The following is a 27,581-nucleotide window of genomic DNA, read 5'->3' as shown; positions in this document are numbered from 1 at the left end:
TAGAAAACGATACGTAAAATATCAGGTGACGATTTTCAGTACAACTAAATGTTGTTCATAAAACATTGTTCATGGGGCGCCACTGTTCACCGAATGCCACCAATGACCACCAAATTTCACCACCACAATCTAAATAACATTCATAACAACTTCCTAGTTCACCATAAAGTCTAATTCCGAGCCTAAACAATTCAATTTAACAAAACCGAAAAGCCTAAATTTAAAACCTAGGATTTCTTTTCTTCGATTCTCCTAACGATTTGGGTTAAATCTTTTGGAGGGTTTGTAGTATGGAAGGAGACTTTTAAAATGGGACAAGAATCTTACCGATTGGTTGCTGGAGGAGGGAGATCCGACGAGTTGAAGTTCGGTGAAATATGCATTTTCAAGAGAACTTTCGGGCTTCATCGCTCCCAAACGGCGGCAAGATGGCGGGTGGCACTGCCACCAATCAACAGGGGACGCAACAACCTTTTAAGCGTGACCGATGCGCCGCTCTATGGAGGCCGAACAACGGATATCCGGTGGCCTAAAGTCGGCTGCTAGGGGAGAGAATTTCTAGATTTTTTCGGGGTAAACAGCACCCGTGAACAGTACCGATCCGAATTTCTGATTTTTCTCCCCTTTTTTCTCTTTAATTTCCCTATTTATACTATTTTCAAAAAATGTCCAAAAATCTTTTGATTCGTAACTTCTTCATACGAACTCCGATTTAGGCATGCCGTGTGTCCACAAATTCGTATCGAAGAGCTCTACGACTTTCATGTAAGAAGGTTTCTAAGAAACCCAATGAGTCAAAAGTCAACTCTTAGACTCGTCAGATTGAATGTTCCCGAACAATTAATCTTTCGAACCCTTTCGTTTTCATTCTCGTGAAATAAAATTGGACAATGACCAACTTAATAATATCAGGGAACTCATTGGAAATTAGATATGAATATTCGGGGTATTACATATAACTTCACCGTTGTAGATAATGACAATACGATTCTAGTATGTACAAGCGAGAGTGACGGTGTAAACTGAATCGCAGTTGGTTTGCAATAAATCTAAATTGAAAATTCAGCAAATCCAAAACAAGTTGCATTGTATTAAGATGCTTAGTCGCGAATAATTTGCAACGACATCTGTAAATTTAAACAGAACTTGGTAGCTAGAGTTTAGCTTTCTTCTTCTTAAACAAAAAGGGAACCCAAAAAAAAAACACGCAACTTTCAAATAGAATGTTTACATTGTTCCCAAGACCCATACCTGAGACGAAGGCGGCTAACCACTGATGATATCAGATTATCAGTATTTGCTTGCATGTAAGTGGTGTATTATTTCCCCTTAAAGTTCAAATTATTATATAGGAAAAACATGTTTGCATTTGATAGAATTGATACATACCGTTATGATTTTCCATATTGTTTCCTGGATTAATCCTTCAGTGATGGGAATAATTATACGACTCTTCTTTTTATTTTTAGGTAAAGGGGTCAGAGTTTATTGATAACTAAGACAACTTATTCTACAAATGTTTAGAGGAAAAAATTGAACTCCACAAATTGGTTTGTTCTTGGAAAACAGGGCATCCTTTTTCTGAGAGAACACCTCCCTTCTCTCAATAATCTTTGGCAACCCATCTTTATCCCCTTCCAAACTGAAACCTTATCGATCCCTAATCTTCGCAAAAACTTTTATCCCCCCCCCCCCCTCGTACCTAGTTCACCTGCATCTCTGTGCTTTCATTCACAGCTCTCTCTATCCATATGCTGTCTCGTGGTAACTATTTTATTTGTCTCTCCTGGTTTTGAAGCTTTGTCTTGATCAATCCCTAACGTGGTGGCATCTTGGTCCCCCTCTCTTGTCCTTGGCCTCCTGTCATGGCTTTGCATGACCACCTTGTTGCTCGGCTAGAACACATTTGCTGTCTAGACGAGGTTGAAAACGAGGTGGCTCTTTTGGGAGCTATTATTGCCGATACGGTTCCAAATATTGGAAGTATCAAGGGTTCTCTGCGCACTTCATGGAAGCACCTGGGAAATCTACGTATCCGTCATATACACCGCAACATCTTCTCAATCATGGCCACCCCTGAGGGACCTGCTGCACTTTTGCATGGTGGCCCCTGGCATGTGGACAAGATGAGGTTCAATGTGGTAAGATGGCTTCTAGATCTTAGCCTTCATGATGCTCATTTTCGCAATGTCTGGTATTGGGTTCAGATTTCAGGTCTTTCCAAGGAAGAGCTAAACTCGAGAAATGCTAAGATGATTGGTGACGGCATTGGAACTGTCTTAGAGACGGAGAACATTGATGATGTGGATGCAAAACTGCAAGGTTTCCTTAGAGTGAAGGTGTTGCTGAATTCAAGACGTCCTCTACCCACTGGCTTTTGGTACTACTCAACAACTAGAGTGGACTATAAGTATGAAGGGCTCTGTGACTTTTGCTACAAGTGTGGAAGGCTAGGGCACAGTCTCGATCCTTGCAGGGATGGTGGAGAACCGGAGAACATCGTCGGATTGTACAGGCCGTGGATGAAGAGGAGTTCTCTTATTGTTAAACCTTAGTCTTGGCTAAACCGCACTCCGGCGAGAGCTCACCAGAGAAGGCCTCAAACCAGGAGATTTCTACACCGTGGTTATGTTTCACGGCCTGGTCCAAGTCGCGGTCCCCAAAATAAATACTCTGAGACATCGATAGATGATTATCTTGATGTCTCTTTCCCTTGGGTTTCAAATTCTTTAGGTCTCCTGTGAAGGAGCGCAGCTCACATTTCTCTTTGCTTCCTGACAAAGATTAACCAGAGCTCAATGCCTTTCCTAGTCCTCATTGGTTGAAGGTGGCGGTCACCACCATGAAGACACATGTCGAGTGGACTAAGAAGGTCAATCACCAACTTCAGATGTCCCGTCTCATTCTCTCTAGTCTTCCAGAGGGTACTGTAACTGATCTGATACCTATCCCTAAAATCTTGACACATCTTTTCCTAGCTGAACCTCCCCTTCATACTGATAGAGACAATAACTAAGGGAAAGTACCACTTCATAATTTCATACAGTAAGAAAAGAAGGAAGAAAATAATACTTCATAATTTCATTCATCCTCCTCAACCAAGGCAAAGTATAACATATATAAGCAAGAAAGTGGTCTCTAGCCACTGAATAATACAAAGCAAGGAAGTGGTCTCCAGCCACCGAATAGTACAAAATATCCTATATTCTAGGATACATAAGAGAGCAAGAGAATACAACCAAAACAAGTCAAGATAAAGACCTTGCAGATGAAAGGGATATTGGATTAGCACGTGAAGACATCAGATTACCTTAGCCTAATGGGAATGGTCCTAACAAGTCCTGCCCCCTTAAGAAGGTGCTTGTCCTCAAGCACCAAAGTTTGGAAACTTGGCCACGATGGAGTCCGCTACCTGCCAAGAAGCATCCTCCTCAGGGAGACCAGTCCATCGAACCAGCCACATTGTCACTGAGCGATGTTGTATCCTTTGCATTGCAATGTCTGGCACCCTTTCAGGTGTCCAAAGAAATTCACCATTGTCATCAAATGGAGAGAGGGTTGTAGAAGCAGGGGTGCCTTCACCAAGTCTCCTCTTCAGTAAATAAACATGGAAGACAAGATGAATTTTGGAGCAAGTGGGCAACTGAAGCATGTAAGCTACTGCTCCGACCTTTGCAGCGACCTTGAACGGCCCGTATAAGCGATGAGCGAGCTTGTGGGAACGGCGCTTGACCAAGGGTTGTTGTCGATATGGGTGAAGCTTGAGGAAAACACAATCGCCTTCCTGAAATTCCATGTCTGTGCGCTGCTTGTCAACTTGCTGCTTCATTCTATTGCGTGCAACTTCTAAGTGTTGCTTGAGGAGGCATAGAAGTTGATCATGAGTGTGGAGGGCCGCATCCACTGCTTGAATTGTGGTGGAACCAGAAAGAGATATCTTGCAACCGAAGGTGGAGGTTTGTCGTACAAGGCTTCAAACAGAGTCATCTTAATGGAGGAGTGGAATGTTGTGTTATACCACCATACCGCCCAATGCAATAATTTAGCCCAAGAAGAAGGCTTGCAGCAACATAACAACGAAGGTAATGCTCTAGTGAACGATTGACAACTTCCGTTTGGCCATCTGATTATGGCTGGTAAGCTGAGCTATGACATAGCTTGGTGCCTTGTTGCTTGTGAAAAGCACGCCAAAATTGGCTAATAAATATAGGATCACGGTCACTGACAATAGTGTGAGGCATACCATGCAAACGAAAAATCTCTTTGGTGAACACAACAGCTATTCCTGAAGCCGAATAAGGGTGAGAGACCGGAACGAAATACGCATACTTAGAGAGGCGATCAACCACAACCATGATGGCGTTATGACTTTGCGACAGTGGCAGATCATCCACAAAATCCATAGAGATATCCGTGTAAATCTCCGCCGAAAGAGGAGGGGCTGCAACAAACCCGGCGGCCGAATAGTCTCATAGGATTGTCTCTGACATTGATCACATTCTGCAATGTAAGACTTGACATGCTTACGCATCTCCGGCCAAGCAAAATTTCGAGCAAGGCGCACATAAGTACGCAAATATCTAGAATGACCTGCTTAAGGTGAAGCATGAAACTCAAATAACAACTTAGCCCGGAATTCTGATAACTATGGTACGAAAATTCGCTGCTTGTAATGCAATCTGCCATTAATTAAAGAGAATTTTGCCTTTGTGGGAGCACCAGTAAGCAAAGCTTGAACAATAGATTGGGCCTCAACATCTCTTAAGCAAGCTTGATCAATTTGATGCACAAAATCAAAAACAAGGGCAGAGATAGTTTGGATGGCACAAACCTCAAACTTTCTTGACAACGCATCTGGCGCCGTGTTCTGGGCACCAGCCCAGTAATCAATCTCATAGTCATAACCCATCAATTTTGAGAGCCATTTATGTTGAGACGGTGTGGAGATGTGCTAGTTGAGGAGGTGGCGCAAGGTTTGGTGTTCAGTGATGATCTTGAACTTGTTACCCAAGAGATAGTGACGCCATTTTTCCCACAGCAAAGATGATAGAGATTATCTCTTTGTCATACGCCGAGAGCTTTTGGTGGTAAGGGGAGAGGGCTTTGCTCAAATAGGCCACCAGTCGCTTGTTTTGGGAAAAGACTACACCAAGACCGGTGCCTGAAGCGTCAGTCTCGACGACAAATGGACGGGAGAAGTCCGATAGGGTGAGGACCGGTGCGGTGGTTATTGCGTGCTTGAGCGCAGCAAAAGCTACGTCGGCCTTTGCTGTCTAGGTGAATTGATCCCGCTTGAGAAGAGATGTGAGAGGTTGGGCTATAAGGGCAAAATTGCGGACCAATCTTCTATAGTATCCAGCTAGGCCCAAAAACCTCTCAAAGCTTTCACTGTAGTAGGCTTGGGCCAGTCCATCAAGGCACTGATTTTTCAGGGTCGGCTGCCACACCCTCACTTGTGATCACATGACCCAAATATTTCACCTTCGGCTGAGCTATTAGACACTTGGATTCTTTGAGTCTCAATTCATTGGCTCGGAGAATGGAGAAAGCAAGCTCAAGGTGTTGGATGTGAGATTCAAGATCCTTACTATAGATCAAAATATCATCAAAAAAAACTAGTACACATTTGCGTAAGAGTGATTTAAGTAAAGTAGTCATCAAGGCTTGAAAAGAAGATGGGGCATTAGAAAGCCCACATTACCACAAATTCATAGTGACCTTCATGAGTGCAAAAAACGGTTTTGTGAATGTCGTCCTCATTCATACGGAGTTGATGATAACCGGACTGGAGATCAAGCTTGGTGAATAATGTGGCACCATGAAGCTCATCAAGTAACTCATCGACATTCGATATAGGAAATCGATCATTTAATGTAACCTCATTGAGTGCTCGGTAGTCCACACAAAAAAGCCATGTTCCTTCCTTCTTACGGACAAGAAGAACCGGAGAAGAGTATGGGCTTCGACTAGGCCGAATAATTTCTTGGATGAGCATGTCGAGGACTTGAGTCTCCAATTCAGACTTTTGGGGGTGTGCATAGCGGTATGGTCGAACATTGACGGGATTGGTGCCTGGAAGTAGAGTAATGCAATGTTCAACCGGTCGTTTTGGTGGCCAATGGGTGCATTGAACAAATCAGCAAATTTGGCTAACAGGTTTGTAATGCTAGGGGCATGAGCTTTGGAGGGCACCAGCGTGGGTCAGAAGATATAAGCACACAAATAGCAAAAGCATCCAAACTCTAATTCTTGCGAGTTATACCCTGAGGAACATGAAAACGACCATGTGATTGGAAAGCCATCACCTTTTCTGCAAAATGACAGCCTACAAAGCCGAGTGTATCCAACCATTGTATTCCAAGGAGGAGGATCTGTTATTGGCATCAAAGCAAATGAATCAATAAATTCATAACCCTGAATGTTTACAGTGACTTGTTTTGCCATGCCAGAGGCACGAGTCAGCTGGCCGATGGCAATGGTGAAGCCAATAGCCGGCGGCGGCGAGATACGATATCCAATTTTCGAAGCCACTGATGGGTTGAGGAATATGGTGACTGAGTAATCGTTAATCATGCCTCTAAATTTCAATACCTTTCCCAATTGAGCAGTGGTGATGGAATGGATTGGCATGTGCTCCTCTAATTCTGGGTTGTAGTCTTCTGGTTCAGTGGCTTCAACTGCTGCCTCATCACAAGCTGTTGGGCCATCGAGAAGAGCCATAATTGGCTTTTTACAGACATGGGTTGGGGACCATCTGTCATCACAATGGAGGCATAAGCCTTGGGCTCAGCGATCTCTTTGCTGGTTTAAAGACTAGTGACAAAATGAGGGTCCGCCTTGGTGTTTCAGATTGGAAAGGGATGACTGAGATGGGAAAGATGTGTTTAAAGTACGGGATTGGGTGGGGTGAAATGGATATGAGCTTGAAGTGGTGGTTGAAAGTTATGGAGCAGGGGACAGGTTGGTTTGTCTCGTTGTGGCCTGCCACGGAAGAGGATGAGAAAAACGGTTCACATGTTTGTCTTGAAGCTTAACCTCACACTTTCTTGACATACGTTGTGCACTTGCCAATGTGCTAGCATCCAAAATCTTCACGTCATGCTAAATTTCTGGTTTCAGCTCTAAAAAAAGCAAGAAAATCGCCATCACTTCCGATATGAATATGTCGACGGAAGAGCGTTGCTGAAGACGGGTCAGACCTGTCTTGTAGTCAGTGATGGAGCCTCCACCAAAGTGCCCCAGAATGCATCAGTGAACTGACCCCAAGTTGCTTGTGGATGGCGCTGCTCAAAGAAATTCATCCTGTAACGACCCCAAAATTCCAAGCTTAAAAACTCAAAATTTCAAAGTCGTTAAACACCAAACAATTTCAACGAATCGAAATCATTTAAAATGCCATAGCGGATCATCTCTGAGTTCAAAATACAACTCAGTTAAACCGATTATTACAACCCAAATTATAATTCAATATTATAACAAATGGAATTGCGTAATCCTCACAACAAACTCACAAGATAGTCACACAAAATCCTCACACAAGCTGGAGATAAATAACTTCAAGTCCTCTGAGCGGTCCGTCAATTCCCGCTAATCCACACCTGCGGAGTTATCCACTACACCATCGAATTGGTACACCGGGATTGTAAACACAAACCCGGTAAGCTTTACAGCTCGTATGAGTAAAATGAAAATATAACTCGCTTATTAATATATATACGAAAATCCACAAATCAAACAAATATAAATGCACTCATGAGTCAATGGACGGCCCATCTGGTTGTCCCAAAGAAATATGAAAAGAAGCGCTCATGAGAAATTAAGTAACCCTTCTGGTTACCCAAATGCATTTATAATACGGGTACCAAGAACGCTGGTACACATCTGTTACCCCTCTCGTAATACACCGCCGATATTGGATAGCCACCCGCTACCCAACATCCAAAACAATCTGAGTACCCATGAGCAGATAACCACCCGTTACCTCACATGCAGTACTACGGCAGACAGACTAGAGCTCTAACTGTATCGTAACTTTCGCCCGGCCAAAGGCTAGGTTCCGACTTGCCAAACACGTACAATAATCTCACATCATATTGTACCAAATCACGTCCGAAGACAAATCAACATTTTAACAATCTCAATGTTAAAATCACGTACAATAATCTCACATCATATTGTACCAAAAATCATGTCCGAAGACAAATCAACATTTTAACAATCTCAATGTTAAAATCACGTACAATAATCTCACATCATATTGTACCAAAAATCATGTCCGAAGACAAATCAACATTTTAACAATCTCAATGTTAAAATCACGTACAATAATCTCACATCATATTGTACAAATCAAAATCACATGCTCGATATATAAATCTCGTCATTCGAAATGACCAATTTCAATGAATTCATAACAGTATATAATATAGCAAACTATATATATATGTACTTATTACCATTTATACGATATATATGTAATCCACTATATTGTATACGTGTCGTAATTCAATATTAAAAACTCTTGCAAAATCTTGAATCACCGCAAGGGTAGATTCGTAAATAAGTGAGATTTTACTCACCTTATTGACTTGAGCGTAATTCCACAATTCCCGAAGATAATTCTTTTCCTCGATTTAACGATCACCTTGAAAAGATAAGAAAAGAATTTAGAATCGTTTTGTAAACCTTTAAATGCCGAAACAGTAATAATCGGTTACTGTTCAGCAATTTTCGGTTTTACGAAGTTACTATTCAGTGTTACTGTTCACTGTTACTATTCACGATTTCTGTACAAATATACAATTAATACGTATTTCTGTACGTATAAATACTATGTACGTATTTCTGTACGTATAAATACTATATACGTATTTATGTACGTATATGTACTGTTTAAATGTAAATACAATCTCAGTAAATAAAATTTACTAAATTACCCTTTTACAAATTATTTTTTACATTTACTGAAGTAATTTATATTTACATTTACCGTAGGTAAAATTTAATTACATTTACCGTACGTAAATAAAATTTACATTTACATTTACCGTACTTAAGTAAATTACCAAAATACCCTTCTCGGAATCACTGTTCACGTGCCGCCGCACGTGGCGGCGCGTGGGGTACACGCGCCACCTCCGGCAGGCCACGCGTGACGCTCACGCGCCACTCAGTGTGGCAGCGCGTGAGGCACACGCGCCGAACCCAGGGACGGCGCGTAGCACGCTTCCGCCGCCCCATTTCTCTCCCTTTTTCCCCCCTCTTCTCCGCCACGGCCTCACGCCGCCTCCTACTCTCCCCACGCACTCCCACGCGCCGCCTAGAGCGGCGGTAACCCCTCTTCTTCATTCCACCTCCGATCTCCAACATCTCCACTCCAAATCATCCAAAAATTCACACAAACAACACAAAAATCATGCTAAACTAATCCCTCACCTCAAACAACGTTTGAACCGTCGGATTCGTCGCCGATCGTGTCAATTTCTTGCGGAGGTGAGTCGTCGTATCTCTCCCTACGTTCGTAGATGGCGCCGTGCCTTGAGGGTTGATGGAGGTGCACCTGTGTTGCACCCTAGGCAGGCTTGTACGGCGGCGGTGTGTTGCAGAGAATGGAGGAGCTCGGTGTCGATCCACGACGATGAAGGGAGGCGCGTCTTGCCTCGGAGGGGACGCAGTCGAGCTTGTGGTGGTGTGGCGACCGGTGGTGAGAAGCACGGAGCCGGAGTTCGTCCGATCTTGGAGGGGAAATTTCTGAAGGAGGGGGGTGAGGGTTTCGGGGAGAGAGAACAGAGGGAGGCGGAGAGAGTGAGGAGAGAGAGAGGGATTTCCACAAATGGAAACCCTAAATCAGAAAAGTTCTTTATATACTCGTTCCCAAAATCGGAAACTAACTTCCGACGTTAATAACTTTTCCGTACGACGTCCGATTCGAATGCGTCACATACTCACGAACTCGTATCGACGAGCTCTACAACTTTCGTGAAGAAAATTTTCGCAACCGAGCGATGTAATAAAAGTCGATAAATTCGTTCGGAAACGTAACGTTTCTCGAATTAAACGTTCCAATAACGTTTCCGTTTTTCGTTTCGTAACACCGCAAACAATCACATTCGTGTAAATTGAGTTTCACAACTTTATAGATTTCAAATCAAATCAAAAATCGTTTTAAAAATTAGGATTATTACACATCCAGTGGGATGGGTTGGGACCAAAATGAGCTACTACTGTTGCAATACGCTCGTCTTGTGGTATGTGTTGTTGGTTGAGGTAACGTTCAGCCATAGCAAACCAGCTGGATACGTCATCGCCCATGAATCTGGGCAAGTCGATCTATGGAGGACAATCGAACTGTTGGTGAGGAGGATGTGGTAGAGGTTGGAAGTGGGTACTAGGGGTTGAAGTTCTGCTGGAGTGGTGGTCTGAAGTGATGACCTTGTACCTGGGGTTGTGAATGTGGATGAGTGTTTCGAGGCATGGATTGTGGTATGGTAGGTGATGTGGAATTGATGGTTGGGGAGGAAGTGTAAGTGGAAGTGTGAGGTGAGTGTTGCAGGTTGAGAGAAGAGTGGTTGGGGGATAGGGTGGATGGAAAAGAGAGACCTATTGATGCGACACTGCCAAAGGTAATGCCTGGTTATGCAGTAGTGTTGGGAGTAAAGTCTGCAGGGTGGTTGGTGTTGTTGCGGAGGAGTATCTGCTGAAAAGCATCTAAATTGGCCTCTATTCAGTCCTCAAAAGTTCTTCGGTGTTCCACTGCCGAGTCAAGGGCATGGTGGAGCTCATCTTGTAAGATCTCTATAGCTTGCCTTACCTCCATAAGATGAGTCTGTGTGACCTCTCCGGGATGAAATGAAGAGGAGGGAATGTTAGTGGTGTTGATTTGTGTCTGGGAGAAAATAGGAGGTGAGTGCATCTCGGGGGAGTCTGGAGGTGGTGGGGTGGGTGGGTGGTAGTTGGAAGAAACTTGGAGCCCTCTCATGGTTCAGAGGTATCTGATACCAGATGATAGAGACAATAACTAAGCGAAAGGTTTACAGTAAGAAAAGAAGGAAGAAAATACTACTACATAATTTCATTCATCTTCTTCAACATAAGGCAAAGTACAACATATATAAGCAAAAAAGTGGTCTTCAGCGACCACCGAATAGTACAAAGCAAGGAAGTGGTCTCCAGCCAACGAATAGTATAAAATATCCTATATTCTATGATACATAAGAGAACAAGAGAATACAACCAAAACAAGTCAAGATAGAGACCTTACAGATGAAAGGGACATTAGATTAGCATGTGAACACATCAGATTACCTTGGCCTAATGTGAATGGTCCTAACACATACCAGGTGGCCCATTAGTGTGGGGAATGATGTGTTCTTGGCTCGGCATGTCCTCTCTGCACTTTAGTTGTTTAGCTAAGCTGAGTTCTTTCTATCTTGTTATGTTTTGTTATATATCTTGTTGCGTGGTTGCTGTCTCTTCCTAGTTTGCTTCCATGCAATTCTTTGCTTAGTTTGTTTCATAGTCTGTTTAGTTATCTTGCTGCGTCGTTGCATGTTGTCTCTTCCTAGTTTGTGTCCATGCAAGTTCAAATCCTAGTTTGTATCTTCCCTGTAAGTTCGAATCCTAGTTTCTGTTTAGTTATCATACTGCGTGGGCGCGTGGCTGTTGCTTAATGAAGTTTTCAATTAGACCATACAACAAAGTTCGGATGACATTCTTGAAATAAAAGAAAAACACTGGAGACCAGGAATACTGCATAAGATGCCGCCAAATGAGCAGCCTTGTTTATTAGCGTCTCTTGACATATGAACGACACAATTATTTCCGACCAACTCCATTCAAGCCATGATGTCGTCTCCCTAAAGTCCGCTCAAAATCGAAGAGTTACAGTCAGAACTTATTAATTAAGTTGTGTTGCACAACGGCACAATTAATCTGTTTCAAAAATCACTGGTTGTAGAGAGCTGATAATCTGTATCAATAACAATACCATGAATAACAAGCCTCCTATATGTGTTTGTAAATTACATATACCGATACTGAAATGTCATGCCTACAACAGTAAAGAGAAGAATTTCAATCATTCATCGTTGCTTACTATGCTCTGATCAATGGGTTCCATGGATGCAATATCATTAACATCCCAATGATCGATGCTTAACATACCGTATGGCTAATTGAAAGCTAAAAAACAAAACAAAAACATGAGATGCGACTAAATTAGGCCTGTGATCGATAAGGTCTGCACTCAAATACACTACTCAAATACGCTTTACACAAGTTGCCCGCACCATGAAGCAGAAATAAGGCCAGGATTAATGAATAAACAACAGGCTAATTAAGCTTGACGCCTCCAAAACATCAAAAGAGCCATTCTGCAATTGGGAGTATTCTTTAACAAACCTGCTAATTTACCTCTATTTGTGTTTAAAGCTCAGCATTGTAAAAATATATCCACGTACATGGCAACCTTCATTTTTATGTCTTTATGTTCATTCATTGTAGCTGCATAAAAAAATAGCAGAGTATGAGCAAGTGTCCCTTGAGGGTTCTTCCCCAAAAGGAAGAAAACAACAGTAGATTTTCGGGGGTTGTCCAAAAAATAAAAAATAATTAAAAAAAGAAATGACTTGTTCTCAAGAAGCTTTTATATCTAAAACATGCATATATACACGGACGTTTGGAACTAAGCCTATCAATCACTAATCCATAATCCATGTCAGATAAGACTCGTAAGCGGCAACGCCTAATTTTATTGTAACAATTTCAACTTACATGGGTGCTCAGCTTAGGCTATATGCAATGTTTGATTCATTACCTATTATTTACAAACAATATATACGACTCAACCTGTAACGACCCCAAAATTTCAAGCTTAAAAACTCAAAATTCTAAAGTCGTTAAACACAGAATAATCTCAATAAAATCGAAATCTTTTAAGTGCACAGCGGATCATCACTGAGTTATCAATACAACTCAGAAAAACCAATTATTACAACCCAAATTCATAATTTACATTACGTAAGTTGGAATGTAATAATTCTCACCATCTCTCACAAAATAGTCACACAAAATCTTCACACAAGCTGGAGGTAAATCACTTCAAGTCCTCTGAGCGGTTCGTCAATTTCTGCTAATCTACACCTGCGGAGTCATCCACTACACCATCGAATTGGTGCACCGGGATTGTAGACACAAACCCGGTAAGCTTTACAGCTCGTATGAGTAAAATATTAAAATAACTCTCGTCTCATAAAAGACACAACTCCACATCAACACAGTATAATGAAAATCATGAGAAAACGAGCAACCCATCTGGTTACTCTAATACTTTCACAAAATGGTAACTAATGAGCGCTGGTACACATCCGTTACCCCTCACTTAGTATACCGCTGATGTTGGGTAACCACCCGCCACCCAACATCCAAAACAAGCTGAGTACCCATGATCAGATAACCACCCGTTACCTCATGCAGTACTATGGCAGACAGACTAGAGCTCTAACTGTATCGTAACTTTCGCCCGGCCAAAGGCTAGGTTCCGACTTGCCTCACATGTACAATAATCTCACATCATATTGTACCACACATCACGTCCGAAGACAAATCACAATAGTTCACATTTTTCGTGATAAAATCACGTACAATAATCACACATCATATTGTACGTTTTAAAACTTTCACGATATATCCACAATAAAAATCATAACAGTATATTATATAGCAAACTATATACATTCGTATTTATTTACCATTTATACAATATATACATAGTCCACTATATCCTATACATGTCATATTTCATAAACACCTGAAAAATTACGTACGATAATCTCACATCATATCGTACCATTGAAATCACATACACATGCCCCATTTTTTTCTGTCACCGAAATGACTATTTTCAATGAATTAATAACAGTAAGTAATTTAATGAACTATATATATATATGTACTTATTACCATTATACTGTATATATGTAGCTCACTAAATTATATACATGTTGTAATTCATTTAATAAACACACTTGCAAAAATGTTGAATCACCACGAGGGTAGATTCGTAATTCAGTGAGATTTTACTCACCTTATTGACTTGAGCGTAATTCCACAATTCGCGATGCTAATTCCTTTCCTCGATTTAACGATCACCTTAAAAGAATAAGAAAATAATTTAGAATCGTTTCGTAAACCTTTAAATGCCAAAACAGTAATATACGGTTACTGTTCAGCAATTTTGGTTTATACGAAGTTACTGTTCACTGTTCACTATTCACGGTTACTGTACAATACTCAATTAATACGTATTTCTGTACGTATAAATATTATATACGTATTTCTGTACGTATAAATACTAAATACGTATTTCTGTACGTATAAATATTATATACGTATTTTTGTACGTATAAATATTAATACGTATTTCTGTACGTATACGTACGATTTAATGTAAATACAAATTCAGTAAATAAAATTTACTAAATTACCCTTTTTACAAAATTACTTTTTACAATTACTGAAAGTAATTTATAATTACATTTACCGTAGGTAAAACTTAATTACATTTACCATACGTAAATAAAATTTACATTTACATTTTTACCGTTACACAGTAAATTACCAAAATACCCTTTCAGTCAAAACTAATTACACCGCCTTACACGGCGGCGCGTGTGGCACACGCACCACCTCCGGCCGGCAGCGCGTGGGGCCCACGCGCCGGCGCCAACCAAGGCGCGTGTGATGCCACCGCCGCCGTGATTCTCTCCTCCTCCTCCTCCTCTTCCCTCCCACCACCATAGACCCCTCCTAAACCCGCCCACGCACTCCCACGCGCCGCCTCTAGGCGGCGGTAACCATCTATTCTATCCACCTCCGAATCCACCTCAAAACCTTCCTAGTACAAACACAAATACACAACCAACAAATCCAAAATCGAATTTAACCAACCCATACCTAAAACACGATTTGATTCGTTGATTGGATCGGATCGACCGTGTTTGGATCCCGAGAGCCACGCCGAGCTTCACGGTGTTGCCGGGACTGCGCCTTGCTTGTGGGGTGGTCGCATCGTGGTGGTGAAGTCACAGCTGTCGTCGGTGAGGAGCACCGTACTCGGAGGGCGGCGAATCGCAGGCGAGCCGAGAGGATGAGCGAGCGAGCAAATCCGTGTGAGGGAGAGGGAGGAAGTGACAGTGAGAGGGAGAGGGAGGAAGTGACAGTGAGAGGGAGAGGGAGAGAGCCGAGTGAGGGAGAGAAAGAGAAGTCGAGAGAGTGAGAGAGAAGAGAGCGGCGGGTTGAGGGTGAAAGGGTTTCCAAATATGGGAACCCTAGTTGCAACCAATTACTTATATACCCCTTCCCAAAATCGGAAACCAACTCCCGTCGTTAATAACTTTTACGTACGATGTCCGTTTCGAACGCGTCACATATCCACGAACTCGTATCAACGAGCTCTACAACTTCCGTGAAGAAAGTTTTCGGAACCGAGCAACGGGTTAAAAGTCGATATAAACGTTCGGAAATGTAACGTTTTGTGAATTAAACGTTCCGATAACGTATCCGTTACTCGTTTCATAACGTCGTAAACAATCTCATCCATTCTAATTAAAATTCCAAATTTTATAGAATTCAAATCAAACTTAAAATTGTTCGAAATTTAGGGTTATTACAATCTACCCCCCTTAAAGGAATTTCGTCCCGAAATTCAAACTCACCCAGCGAATAACTGTGGATATCTGATCATCATGTCCGACTCTAGCTCCCAAGATGCATCACTCTCATCATGGTGACTCCACAATACTTTGACTAGCCCTACTTCTTTCCTCCAAAGCTCCTTTGTGGATCCATCCAAATTACCAACCGGCTTAATAACAAAAGTAGCATTTTCCTTCACCTCAACGATGCTATGATCGATCACATGCAACTCATTTGGTACCTACTTTCTTAACAAGAGTTGTGAACGTCCGACATGTTAGTAGGCAAGGCTAGTCGATAAGTTAGTTCTCCTACCTTCTTGAGACTTTCAAAGGCCCAAGAGATAGGTGATCGACACTGTCTACCATAGAGAGTCTCATAAGGTGCCATGTCGATACTAGAATGGTAACCGTTGTTGTAAGCACTCAATCGATCCTCAAATGATCTTCCCAGTTACCTATAATATCCAGCATATATGCTCTCAGCATGTCCTCCATTGCCTCAACTCTCCTCTAAACACCCAATCTGTCACGTGTTCTAACATTAACAGCCACATATGAGTCACCAAAATATAATGGTGGTCTCGGTAGAGATGTCAACATAACCCCTTTGTCTATTTCACCCCTCCCTTGCGGTTATCAGACAATTCTCCCGTCATGAGCTTGCCCACCCACTATGCATGGTCAAGACTCTCAATATCTAACACGAGTCAAAATAAATATTTAACACATACCTACTACTTGCATCACACACGTCGGTTTCCAAGGAAATCGTACTTATATCCACAACAGTACCGTTATGATTTCACCTCAACCCATCACTAAAACCATGAATCTACCATTCCTTCCAATCTACAAACAATCTCCGTTCATGATTATCTTTTACAATCCTCAAAGGTTGTTGTGCATGTTACTCATCCAGCACCTCCTTTGTAATGGTAACTCAATAAGGGTCTTAACTCACTGAGTCCACGACCACAACATAACCCTACCTTTGACTAAGAATTACTCTCGAACGGTTCACCAGGGATTTGACTACTATTCTCACAAGCCAGTAGAGAATCACCTTCGTTATCACAAGAGCGACGCATCATGCATCCTATCATCCTCACCCAAAAACTCCCGTCGAAAAAGAAGTTACAGCTATCTGCTTCAAGTCGCAGGACAGGTAAGAAAATATTTATCTCCCGATAGTGGAACATGAAAATTAGATGGAATTACTGTGCAAAATAAACACAACCACAACTGAGATATACCATACCCCTTGGTTCATGCATACCTCAAATGTATGACCCATGGTCCCACACAACGCCCCAGTGGCATCATCCATAGTATTGATTTTTTTTCCACAGTCGTAATACAATAAATTCAGTAAACAATTCAACAACTGAATCCTGATATTGGGTCCACCATCTCCTCCAGACTAACCCAAGATGGTTGCTATACCACCCTAACAGTTGTTTCTTTACTTTTATCATGACTCTCATGGCCAACGCATTCGGCCAAAATAACTTCTCTGCAAGTAGTAATATAATTGATCACTCTCTTATCGTAAAATTTATCCCTTGTTGAACACTTGAGTCAACATCTCCTTATCCAACAATAGTAATTTGATGCATAGAGGGAAAAAGAGCATCTAAGTCTCGAATACTAACACCACTTGCACTTGAAAAGAAAATCTGATTCTCAACCATTTCTTTACCGGTTGGAAGGTGCTTGTCACGAAAAATTCATCAAAACACCACTAAGCTAAGGTCATCTCATACTTTACCTTCAATAGAGTCACTTCACCGCCATTGCGTCTCATTTGGACATGTGGCATTGTGAAGTTCCAATCCCCAACACCAAAATAATTTAATCCTGAAAGATCAGCGTTCTCATTTAAATGCTCATCTAGCAAATAATTAATTCATATCACCACATTGAGATTTCTCCATCACCTTATATTTCTTGCTCAGCCAAGAACAATGCGTAACATCAATTGTCTATAGCCGAACCAAAACAAGTTTGGAATGTCACGTCGACAAAATGTGAATCTCAATTCAATAATTGTATTACCACTTTATGGACGTATCATACGCCCTACCACTCTGTTACCAATAGCGTTAGAGATGTCAGTCACGAAAATTTTCGTTAACCACCTCCAACCTATGGTCTACACATCTCTTACCTGAACATAATATCTCAACCTTGTTAGGCTTCAACTTAGATTAGTTGCATAACTAAAATCTAGTCTTTAACATTTAAACACTGAACATCCCTCAATATAGGGTCAACGCTCTCTATCAAGTCTCCTTGACAGTTCTCTGCCCTGATAGGAAACTATATACTCAAACCTGTTAGCATTCCAGTATTTGGATCGCATGTCAAACTCAGAGAGTATTGTAGCCTCTCTAAGCTGATCGCTCTAGTCATTAAGTCTTTGAATTCATTTGTCCAATCCATACGGCGTCTTCGTTATAGGGGCTATAACACAGTATCTCCTGAAACGTCTCACTTACTCTGATATCACAACGATGCCTGTGATAGCTTCTTCAGATCCACATATTCGACATATGCCATGACTCAAGCTCTCATGGCATTATCCGCCTCGAGTCAAAGATACGAAACTCTGGTTTCCTGGGTCTACGAAGGAACTCACCATGTCAAAACAATCAATCACCGCGTACTGCGGCTTCAACCAATCGATTCCTCAGATCACATCATAGTGTGGTCCGGAATCACTATCAAATAAGCAGAGAACTCTCTGCTTCCAATCACAATAGGATAAGCCTTTCATTGTCTCCAATTTCGAGGAACACTCCAAAAGCGAAGTGACACATAAAAAGTTTCCCATAGGCGTAGGAATCAATCCTAACCCCTCCACTGCCAACTATCAATAAATGAATGTGGCCATCATCGTCTTCTCTAACTCAGAGTACTCAATCATTACCAAGTAAGTCCCAATACTCTCGATCCAATGGTCGGCTACCATATGATCCAAGCGTCATGAAATGACAGCACTAGCAGCTCACTCATGTCTGTGATCAACCTCAACACACGACTATCGTCTCTAATGATAGCAACAAGATCAACTTGTCTTTCCAGTGGAGCAGCCTCCTAATAAAGGTTCTATACATTGCGGACTCGGCCTGCAGCCCTAATTCGGCCTCGACCTCTCGTCCGTCCTCGGCCCTGTCCACGGCCATTTTCCAAATTCATCACCATTCAACAATTAACACTCAGTCATACATGTTAAGTCTCGAATTCGACAAAATAGATCCAACCAATATCAATTATGAAATTTCAGAAGAAGGTGAATCATCGGAGTATCGTCACAATACTCTCTACAGGACCAAACCATAAGGTATGGCTCCTAACACTCTCGCGTACCCGACGACATATCAATACCGAGGAGCATGTGATGGGGGCCCGCCTGCAGTCGGATCATCGCTCCCGGATGATATTGATAATCGCCAAATACACACTTAGGCTCTGATACCAACTGTAACGACCCCAAAATTTCAAGCTTAAAAACTCAAAATTCTAAAGTCGTTAAACACAGAATAATCTCAATAAAATCGAAATCTTTTAAGTGCACAGCGGATCATCACTGAGTTATCAATACAACTCAGAAAAACCAATTATTACAACCCAAATTCATAATTTACATTACGTAAGTTGGAATGTAATAATTCTCACCATCTCTCACAAAATAGTCACACAAAATCTTCACACAAGCTGGAGGTAAATCACTTCAAGTCCTCTGAGCGGTTCGTCAATTTCTGCTAATCTACACCTGCGGAGTCATCCACTACACCATCGAATTGGTGCACCGGGATTGTAGACACAAACCCGGTAAGCTTTACAGCTCGTATGAGTAAAATATTAAAATAACTCTCGTCTCATAAAAGACACAACTCCACATCAACACAGTATAATGAAAATCATGAGAAAACGAGCAACCCATCTGGTTACTCTAATACTTTCACAAAATGGTAACTAATGAGCGCTGGTACACATCCGTTACCCCTCACTTAGTATACCGCTGATGTTGGGTAACCACCCGCCACCCAACATCCAAAACAAGCTGAGTACCCATGATCAGATAACCACCCGTTACCTCATGCAGTACTATGGCAGACAGACTAGAGCTCTAACTGTATCGTAACTTTCGCCCGGCCAAAGGCTAGGTTCCGACTTGCCTCACATGTACAATAATCTCACATCATATTGTACCACACATCACGTCCGAAGACAAATCACAATAGTTCACATTTTTCGTGATAAAATCACGTACAATAATCACACATCATATTGTACGTTTTAAAACTTTCACGATATATCCACAATAAAAATCATAACAGTATATTATATAGCAAACTATATACATTCGTATTTATTTACCATTTATACAATATATACATAGTCCACTATATCCTATACATGTCATATTTCATAAACACCTGAAAAATTACGTACGATAATCTCACATCATATCGTACCATTGAAATCACATACACATGCCCCATTTTTTTCTGTCACCGAAATGACTATTTTCAATGAATTAATAACAGTAAGTAATTTAATGAACTATATATATATATGTACTTATTACCATTATACTGTATATATGTAGCTCACTAAATTATATACATGTTGTAATTCATTTAATAAACACACTTGCAAAAATGTTGAATCACCACGAGGGTAGATTCGTAATTCAGTGAGATTTTACTCACCTTATTGACTTGAGCGTAATTCCACAATTCGCGATGCTAATTCCTTTCCTCGATTTAACGATCACCTTAAAAGAATAAGAAAATAATTTAGAATCGTTTCGTAAACCTTTAAATGCCAAAACAGTAATATACGGTTACTGTTCAGCAATTTTGGTTTATACGAAGTTACTGTTCACTGTTCACTATTCACGGTTACTGTACAATACTCAATTAATACGTATTTCTGTACGTATAAATATTATATACGTATTTCTGTACGTATAAATACTAAATACGTATTTCTGTACGTATAAATATTAAATACGTATTTCTGTACGTATAAATATTAATACGTATTTCTGTACGTATAAATATTATATACGTATTTTTGTACGTATAAATATTAATACGTATTTCTGTACGTATACGTACGATTTAATGTAAATACAAATTCAGTAAATAAAATTTACTAAATTACCCTTTTTACAAAATTACTTTTTACAATTACTGAAAGTAATTTATAATTACATTTACCGTAGGTAAAACTTAATTACATTTACCATACGTAAATAAAATTTACATTTACATTTTTACCGTTACACAGTAAATTACCAAAATACCCTTTCAGTCAAAACTAATTACACCGCCTTACACGGCGGCGCGTGTGGCACACGCACCACCTCCGGCCGGCAGCGCGTGGGGCCCACGCGCCGGCGCCAACCAAGGCGCGTGTGATGCCACCGCCGCCGTGATTCTCTCCTCCTCCTCCTCCTCTTCCCTCCCACCACCATAGACCCCTCCTAAACCCGCCCACGCACTCCCACGCGCCGCCTCTAGGCGGCGGTAACCATCTATTCTATCCACCTCCGAATCCACCTCAAAACCTTCCTAGTACAAACACAAATACACAACCAACAAATCCAAAATCGAATTTAACCAACCCATACCTAAAACACGATTTGATTCGTTGATTGGATCGGATCGACCGTGTTTGGATCCCGAGAGCCACGCCGAGCTTCACGGTGTTGCCGGGACTGCGCCTTGCTTGTGGGGTGGTCGCATCGTGGTGGTGAAGTCACAGCTGTCGTCGGTGAGGAGCACCGTACTCGGAGGGCGGCGAATCGCAGGCGAGCCGAGAGGATGAGCGAGCGAGCAAATCCGTGTGAGGGAGAGGGAGGAAGTGACAGTGAGAGGGAGAGGGAGGAAGTGACAGTGAGAGGGAGAGGGAGAGAGCGATCGGTGAGGGAAAGAGGGGGAGCGATCGGCGAGGGCGAGAGAGAACCGAGTGAGGGAGAGAAAGAGAAGTCGAGAGAGTGAGAGAGAAGAGAGCGGCGGGTTGAGGGTGAAAGGGTTTCCAAATATGGGAACCCTAGTTGCAACCAATTACTTATATACCCCTTCCCAAAATCGGAAACCAACTCCCGTCGTTAATAACTTTTACGTACGATGTCCGTTTCGAACGCGTCACATATCCACGAACTCGTATCAACGAGCTCTACAACTTCCGTGAAGAAAGTTTTCGGAACCGAGCAACGGGTTAAAAGTCGATATAAACGTTCGGAAATGTAACGTTTTTTGAATTAAACGTTCCGATAACGTATCCGTTACTCGTTTCATAACGTCGTAAACAATCTCATCCATTCTAATTAAAATTCCAAATTTTATAGAATTCAAATCAAACTTAAAATTGTTCGAAATTTAGGGTTATTACACAACCATTATAGGCTATATGCAGCATCTGTTTGACATATGTTGATGTTGCAACACAGCACTACAGAACAATAACTAACATGAATCACAATCCTCGCAAATATATATGCGTGTGTTTATGTGCGCATTTGTGTGTGTGATATTACATACATATACCAAGACTGAAATGTCATGTTTCTCAACGTTAAGATAACATAACTGTTTACAACACACTTCATTCCATTGTCATCTCCCAGTTCCGATGAATGGACTCTACATAATATGGCCTCTTTTACTGGTTTACTGGATGCACAAGATCCCAACAAGTGAATATCATATGGCTAGCTGAAAGATAAACAAAAATATATATATAAGAGATACATCTATATTGTAGGGATCTGACTAGCTCTATATTCGAATCAACTACTTCATTACTCAAAATTCTAAGACTCTAAGTGACAGAAAAAATTGGATCATTCCGTGATTTGCACAGGTTGTCCTGCACATGGAGCAGAAATTAGAACAGAATGAAACCAAACTAATCAAGCCTATTTAACATGCTTGATTTGTCCATTACATCAAGAGAGCCATTCTGCAACTTGAAACTGTTGGCAATAAGCCAGCCTGCTGTAATTAGAGGTAAGCATTGTGAATATGAATCCACATTGCAACCTACATATAAGAAAGTAAGATAATCGTATACCCAAATTAGAAAATTTACCCTAATAATTACCTCAGTAGGGAGCTTATTCACAATTTGACACAAAGCATTTTCCCTTGGCAAGCTTACTGCAGATTCTTTTTCACTATTGTCATACCCTTGCTCCCTTTGTTTTACTGTTCAAGTATTTTATATCAGACCTGCAGAAGAGATCAAGATATATAAACCCAAGAGATTATAAAATAGTTTCTACAGTTGTGAAACCATTGTCATTCATATTTCACCTGAGATGATATTTATCTCTGAAATGAGTACCAAAATTGGCAGGTCTTCCTCTTTCGAGGATTTCAGGAGGTTCCAAATGATGTTCTTCATCATTTTTCAAGAAGAAACCCTCATCTTTTAAGTCTTCAATATTGCCAACATTGCCATCATCATTATGTTCATTCATGATGCCTGCAGATGTACCGACATCTTCATGGACTTCCTCTACAGAGACTGTGTCTTCATGATGTGGTGTTACTAGGTGGACTCCAAAGCTTTTGAAGCGCATATGACTTCTGCTGCAATATTCAAGACTAACTCGACAGTTCACAGGTGCAGCAAACACCTGATCCCATAAATGTGGCCAAGAATATCCACCATTGAGAAATATTGTAGAGAAGAGGGTGTAGTGCAACCACACTTCATCTGACTCTATCTCTGTTGAATGAAGTTGAATCTGATGCTCAATAATGTCCTCATTGATGCGAACCCTAGCTGTCAGGAAACTACTACCAATTGTATTCTGTGTGTAAGCAACAACACCACAGAAAGCCAATCCTGTGTTAAACCAGTTGAGATTTTGAAGGATTTTAAAATAAAATTCATAATTCCCAACAGCAAAGAATCCAAATGAGGTAGCGTATTGCCATGAGAAGTTCATATCCTTCACATCTTGTTTACAGTGGAACCACTTGGGAACTTCACTTCCTGAAAACACAACTCTGAATCCATACTGCTGATAAATGAGAAACAAAGAGCACAGAGACTCCACCTCATTATGTATGATATTTTTCTTCTTTGCCACGTCATGAGCCAGATTGCTATACAGTCTATGACAGTTGGACAAGTCCATTCGACAAATCATTTTGCACTCTTTCCGTTCCAAGATGTTTGATAACCTTGAAAATCTTTCTAGTGATACACAGTCCCTAGCATTGACCCACTCCAACTTAAGTGGAAGTTCTGGAATTTCTCGAAGCATGTTGCAACCATGCAAGTTAAGCTCTCGCAAGTTCACAAATTTGGTAATACATTGAGGAAGACTGATGATATTGTTTCTTGACAAATCAACTTGTATCAATGCGTTCAAGCAACCAAGACTGACAAGGAATTCAGTTTCTAATAAACTGCATTCTCCCAATTCAAACAACATTAGCTTGGCAAGCGCTGGAAGAAACGACTTTGCACTCCATGAGACCTCTGAGGTTACTTTAACTGGAAAGTTAACAAGTTTTGGGCATTCAGTGAGAGAAACCAACGCAAGATTTTGCAACTCAAAAATGCTGCATGGCAACTTTGTAAGGTTTTCACATCCTTTCAAGTACAGATCTTCAAGACCAGTGAGATTTCTAATTGATGAAGGTAATTCTGTGATACCGGAGCCAGATAGAATCATGAGGGTTAAGAATTCCATTTTACCCAAAATTTCAGGAAAATGCTTCAAGCTTCTGCAATCCTGAAAGTTAATCTTTTGCATAGATCTCCAGTTGGCTCTCCTAGGAAACATTGCAAGTTTGTAGCATCCTAGAAGACTCAAGTCAACAAGCTTATAAGAGCATCCGCATCGGTGAGCAAATGTGCCGGCGTGCTCGAGCAGGAGGAGGGACCAGCCGGAGGAGCTCGAGCAGGAGAAGGGGAGGTCGCACCGGCGAGCAGGAGGAGGCGAGCTGCTCGCCCAGTCAACCCAGCCGTGGTGCTCGTCCGATCGCTCGAGCAAATTTTGCTCCGGCGTTTTGCTCGTTCGCCTAGCGGAGCCCACTGCCCGTGGGTGACGTTAGGCACGGGCGAATTTTGTTTATGTTAGTTGCACGCGCCATTAAAAAAAATAGCGAGCCAATGAATGGCTGACACGTGTCTCACTGATTGGCCAACGGTCCAATTGATCTGGGCCTTTTATTTTGAATAAGAAATTTTGATCCAACGGCCAGAATTAATTGGCAACGGCTGCTATTTGATCATAACGGAAATAAACCCAAAAAATTGTAAAAAAATCCCCAAAATTTCAAAATTCTCCCAAAAAATTGCCTATAAATACTACTTCAATTTGTTATGAACTCACACCAATTTGTGCACAACAAATTTCACATCTTCCTCCATCAACTCTCTCATTTCGTTTAGCATTTTTTTCCAAAACAATGGGCACCCATTGGCTTCCTTCCAAAGATTTACAAATGTGCATTTCTTTTGTTCGTCATAGCATTGATGAATATGATGGTAACAAACAAAAGAGGGACAAATTGTGGGAGACAATTTATGGCGATTATATGCAAAATTGGGTGCTAGCACCGGGTGAGAAACCTCTGAAGGAGCCGAGGACCCGAATCGCGCTCGCTTCTCACTACAACAAGTTCAAGCTACTCTGGCAAAAATGGGGCGAATGTTTGGCGGCATCACGACAACGTATAGCTAGCGGCACTTCGCTAATGGACGAAGTAAGTACATTGTTTTATCATATATTATAATTTTTATTTGATTATATGAATTAAATTATGTAATTTATATCTAATTTGTTTAAATATGTAGCATTGTTTACATTATTTGTTTTAATATATCTAATTTGTTACATTATTTGTTTTATCTAATTTATTTAAATTATGTAATTAAATAAGTACCTAATATAAGTTTTTTACATCAGGAACGACAAGCTTAATCATGTTACTATAATGCCAAGAAGAAAAAGTTTACACACTTTGAATGTTGGGAAGTGGTTAAAGATCATCCATCTTTCGTTGCGGTGCTACCTACTACTCCATCTCCATATGCAAGTAGTTACCACGGTACTCCTTCCGCAACTGAATCATCTCCAACCATCAATTTGGATGACGACCAATTGAATGAGACACCTCAAAGCAACACGGCAGCTCCATCGAGTCCACCTAGACCAATGGGAACTAAGGCGGCAAAGGAAGCTAGGCACCAAAAGAAACAGGGTAAGACTACTATTGAGCAACGGGTGGAGGTTTTGCATACCATTGCAAGTGACCAAGCATCATGGCATACCAAGAGGCTAGCCCATAATGAAAGTGAGCTTAATCATTATGTAGAGTACATAGACATTCAAAAGCGGAAAGAAGCAAGGGCGGAAGAAGAGTTACAATTGAAGAAACAAGAGAATGACACAAGGATCATGACAATGGATTTGGAGGCTATGACCCCAATCTCGAAAATGTATTTTACCAAGAGGAAACTAACAATCCTTAATGAAGGAGAAGCTAGTCAAGATCAACCTACCGATGAAACATATTCGGATTGTTATCACCCAAATCACGTGCTTTTTCTATAGTAGTTATAGTATTGTACTAAGAATAAATCTGGGCTTGGCTCGTCATTTTATGTAATTTAAATTTTTCGAGAAATAAAATGCAATTTATTTATTAAGTTGAAATTGAAATACACATTAAATTAAAACACATACTGAAATTAAACACAAGCTTAATACATTCCACTTGGCTGCAAAACTCCTTCATACATTCCAGGGTAGTCGATTCCCCCATCCTTGTAATTTCAGTACACTAATCTGCGGCTGACCCGTACGCTAGCATTCGTAGAGCCCCGGTCATCTTTTGTTGGGGAAGTAGCCCTAGCAAACCAGTGGCGTCTTCTCTTTGATGCCAAGACATGTCGTGGTTGCAGAGGTCCGTCATGATAATGTTGAATCGGTCTCTGCTCATCCTGTACCTCCGACGAAAGTCTTGAGCGTCGAAAATTGGACGTTCGATGAAGTAATCTTCCATGAGATTGTGTCCCCTAGATAGCCTCTCACATGGCTTATTCGGTTTTTTACCACGACGTGAACCGCTTGATCATGTTGATTCATCATCGTGTTGTGCTTCCGCCATGACCACCTGATTCATGAATGATTGCTCCATATCGTCATCCTCTTCTTGTTGACGTTGTCTCCGCCTGAAAAAATTGTGGAAGCTGAAAGGATTCATCAGAGTGATGAACAAGGAAATGTTGCTAAGTGTTTAGATTGAAGGATGAGTTATAATGAGTGATATTAGACGTTTTTATAGCAAATTGGTCGAAAATCTTATCAGAAATTTGGTCTAATTATTTTACCGACAGTGACACGTGTCAATTATCTACTAGTCAAAAATCTTATCAGAAATCTGCTCCAATTATTTTAGCGACAATGACACGTGGCAGTGACGCCTGTCAATTATCTATTAGTCGAAAATCTTATCGGAAATTTTGGATAATATCGAGTCGATAATGACACGTGGCACATTATTATTGGTTGTAAATATATCTGGTAAAAAAATTAATTATCTCCCAACAAGACAAAATTGAATTGCTCAAGCAAATTGTAAATGGGTGTGTGAAAAAATCGATTTGCTTGAGCAAAATATGAAATCGATTTGCTTAAAGCAAAATTTGCTTTTGGCCCTACCATTTACTTGAGCAAATACAATTTATGGGTGTGGATGCTCTAAAGGAAACCAACCGAAGAATCAACCTCGACTAAACTTGTACCGCCTCCTGATAATATCCACAAATGGCTTGTTTTTGGTAAAAGATGTACATTACTATATGTAAATTCTGGCGCATGGTATACATCAGTACTCCAATGCA

The 27,581-nt window shown here is 41.0% G+C and overlaps 1 protein-coding gene across 3 annotated transcripts; it reads right to left on the bottom strand.

Annotated features, from left to right (window-relative positions):
* Positions 1-11,990: 11,990 nt before the first annotated feature.
* On the bottom strand, positions 11,991-24,000 carry LOC126784786 (uncharacterized). 3 transcript variants are annotated; one of them, XM_050510294.1, is made up of 4 exons: positions 23,027-24,000; positions 22,815-22,942; positions 22,302-22,426; positions 11,991-12,501 (listed from the first exon to the last, which is right to left on the bottom strand). In XM_050510294.1, exons 1-2 carry the CDS (start codon positions 23,986-23,988, stop codon positions 22,894-22,896), a joined length of 1,011 nt encoding a protein of 336 aa, XP_050366251.1. In that variant the 5' UTR covers positions 23,989-24,000; the 3' UTR covers positions 11,991-12,501; positions 22,302-22,426; positions 22,815-22,893. The 3 variants fall into 3 exon arrangements, with proteins under 3 accessions (XP_050366251.1, XP_050366252.1, XP_050366253.1); XM_050510295.1 differs by having other exon boundaries at positions 22,302-22,384; XM_050510296.1 differs by lacking the exon at positions 22,302-22,426.
* Between the last annotated feature and the right edge of the window lie 3,581 nt (positions 24,001-27,581).

Source organism: Argentina anserina, chromosome 2 (genome assembly GCF_933775445.1).
Source record: "Argentina anserina chromosome 2, drPotAnse1.1, whole genome shotgun sequence".
Taxonomy (NCBI): domain Eukaryota; kingdom Viridiplantae; phylum Streptophyta; class Magnoliopsida; order Rosales; family Rosaceae; genus Argentina; species Argentina anserina.
This window is presented reverse-complemented; position numbering and strand designations above follow the sequence as displayed.